Raw genomic sequence first — 3,284 nt, forward strand, 5'->3', positions numbered from 1 at the left:
AAGAGATGTCTCACTCAATAGAGGTATTAAAATCTGATTAATTATGTGATATTGTTTGTTCTTTAATCAAAGACGACCATGACCCGTTCACAATACTAATTCACAGTTCATCTTAGCCATTGATCAGCTCTTAAGATACCTGTGCGCAATATGAGTATATTGATCTTGTGGCTAGATAATGACCAGTCTTTGGATGCTACTGATCCAGCTACATCCATGATTTAGTTACATAGTAATAGTATATACAGAGAAGTATGTAATATATGGCACAAAATCAACGGAAAGATGGAAGACATGTAAATTAAGCTAGTGTCTCTTGAGAGAGAGGATAGCCTTGAAGATGCCCACAAGAACACCAGTGATGGAGAGCACCGTGACGATTGCTTTGAAGTTTTTGTAGACGAACTGGTGCACCTTGATCCACATCCACCTGTTGAGCTTGTAGGCCTCAACCTCCTCCATGATTTGAATGTAGAGGGGGCCGCCACTTATGCACTTGACAAGCATCTTGAAGAAGTCAAGCGTCTCTTTGTTGGTGAGTTCTCCCTGCACCAGGCGCTTGGATCGCAGCTCGTGCACGTCCTCCTCCCGATCCATGAGCATGGCGAGGACAGCAAGGTAGGAGCAGACGACTGCTGTACTTTGATGAGCACCAGCTGCCATGCCCAGGCATACCTCGAAAGCCGCCATGTTGACAAGCCAGCAGGACCTTATGTCGTCCAGCAACAGAGGCGCCAGGAAGATCTCGGCAGAGAGGAATGTTTTCTTGATGCCCGTGTCCATGAACTTTGTCGTCTTGCCGGCTGTGAGCTTAATGCCAATCTCTGCAAGCTCAATGGCGCTAATACTCTTTGACATGGATCTAAAACCATCTGGAACAGACAGGGGCACATTATTATTTATGCCTCCGGCTTTGTAGAACAGGAGGATGCCAAGAAGATGTGGCGGCATGTAGCAAGCATCCATCACAACTGGTCTCCTGTGCATGTCCCCACGGATTTGGAGTGTGCGTCCCATCTCACCGATAAACTCCTCCACAGGCACGGACCTGAACGTCCTTAGGATGTTGACCACCATCCAGGGAAGTTGATTCTCGAGCAGCATTATGTCGTTGATGATGCAAGCCTCGTTGGACTTGAAGCAAGACAATAATGACGGAGGCAGCTTGCCAAGGCCGGTACACATAAGCATATACTGCAGCAAGAAGCAACCATCGATGAACATCATGTCCACAAATTCAGCATCTCCTACGTCGACCTTGGAATCCTTGGTGTCGTAGAAGCTGCGGGCAGCACCTATGACGGAGAAGACCGCCGCATACATCTCCTCAAATGAGCGGCCTGAGTAACTGATGAAGTGGTGTGTAGCCACGCGCTTCACCTTCTCCATCTCATGCAGGCTACTTGAGCCATGGTGGTAAAGACCGATGCTCACAGCCATTGGGAGGATATAACGCCGTCCAAGGCTCCGCATGCTTGCAGGGAACCTATGAATCTTCATTTCCATCTCGCCAAAATCAGTCTCAAACTGTTGTGCTTCTATCTTCCACTCCTCGACCTGAACCTGTTTATCTGGGAACATAACAACAGGTAATAGTCCTTGTTCCATCTCCAAATCATCAGAATAATTCTGAGGATCTCCTTCATTGAAGTAATAGTAATAATAGCAGCTAGGCCGAGACCGATGTGTAGCTGCTTTCTTCAACTCCTCCTCAACCTTTGACTTTTCAGGCTGAGAGGCAGGTTCGCCCCTGGCATCTGTTGGATCCTGTACAAAAGTTACAGTTAGACCATTTTTGCAAGACAAACCAAAACCAGTGTCCTCAATGTTACCACCAAGGTCGGCCCCTGTACAGCTGACCTCTTGCACACACTCACCGCGGAGGACGGTTGAGAGGCTTGTATCACCATCTGCAAATAGCTGTGCTGGGTTGCTGTTGCTGAAGTGCTGCTGCGGTTCCTATCCAAGTTAAATGTATATATAGGCTTTGTACTAGTTAGACTAGTTGCTGCCCTCCACGTTCTGTCAGCAACTTGTCATTGCTGCCTCCATGATAAATGATGGAATAATCCAACTTGTTGCGTCTTAATGTTTTGACTTTCAGGCTTTAACTCAGAAAACATTGGCAAGTTTTAGTTGGTATTGACTTGGTAGCACATTGCCAGCCAGACCTGTCGACATTCCCAGACCTCAAACAATTTCCTCTCAAAGTCAAAGCTATGAGCTCTGAGGAATAAATTCCTAAAGCCAGAACAGCAAGTCATGAGCTGGGTGCAAGTAAAGAAGACACCAATCCATGTGTGCTGCAGAAGATGGTGCATGCAAAATATCATCTCATTAACATGTATAAAACTTGGTTAAATACATCCCTTGCAAAAACATTGCCTGCTAATTGTGGGAACAAGTCTCGACTTGTTTTTGTCGTGGGCAAAGAAGGTGGAAAGGTATGCTACAATAACAAGAAGCTTCATAAAATCTACACCAGCAGCAGCTTCAATGGTCTTGCTCAAGAATAGCTCTGGGCGTTGCACTACATCACTTGTATTCTAGTGGTAAGAACTAAGAATATCATAGCAATCAATGCCCAATGCTACTTGGTACCTCCTCTGAGCATTTTCCTTTTCTTATGACTTTGGGCAACCTCTTAATGCAACTAGCACACACATGCTTGATAATAGTTGCACCAGAACCAACCTCTAGAAAAGTGTAAATTATTTAGGAAACAGACAAATGCCAGCATAAGATGGATTTGTTTATAAACGATTGAACTAGGGTGAAGCATAAGTATACTTTGACAAAATGACCTGTCACTCCTAAGAAACACGAGAAGTAAGACTTTACTGTCTTGCATATACTTCCGCTTTTTCTTAAAACTATTTTCTGTTGGATTATATTAAGTGTGCCTGACCCAATGTTTACGAGTCGAAGAGTCGTCGAGTCGTTCCAAGGTTGAGACTCATAAACTAATCGTGACTAGTCTAGACTAGTGCAAGACTAGTCGACATGGTACTGTAGCACTGAACTTACAGTACATAACTACTAGTAATACCTAGTAGTAGTATGCAGTATGCAGTATTACATTATATAAGTATACAAGTACAGTATACAATACAAATGAATGCATGGCTTTGAACTTGGTTGAGTTAGTCTTCATGTACGAATGCATCTCTTTCCTGATTTCATCGGTTGCTTTCAGACACATTAACACCACTGTGTAACCCCCACACCAAGGTGCTTCTTCATCCTTAGCACTATAGAAGACACGTTTTTGCCACACAAAACAC

The 3,284-nt window shown here is 44.4% G+C and overlaps 1 protein-coding gene across 1 annotated transcript; it reads right to left on the reverse strand.

Annotated features, from left to right (window-relative positions):
• Window positions 1-182: 182 nt before the first annotated feature.
• On the reverse strand, window positions 183-2,185 carry LOC119288561. The gene has a single exon (XM_037568159.1). The coding sequence runs from the start codon at window positions 1,606-1,608 to the stop codon at window positions 307-309; it is 1,302 nt and encodes a 433-aa protein (XP_037424056.1). The 5' UTR covers window positions 1,609-2,185; the 3' UTR covers window positions 183-306.
• Between the last annotated feature and the right edge of the window lie 1,099 nt (window positions 2,186-3,284).

Source organism: Triticum dicoccoides, chromosome 4A (assembly GCF_002162155.2).
Source record: "Triticum dicoccoides isolate Atlit2015 ecotype Zavitan chromosome 4A, WEW_v2.0, whole genome shotgun sequence".
NCBI lineage: Eukaryota > Viridiplantae > Streptophyta > Magnoliopsida > Poales > Poaceae > Triticum > Triticum dicoccoides.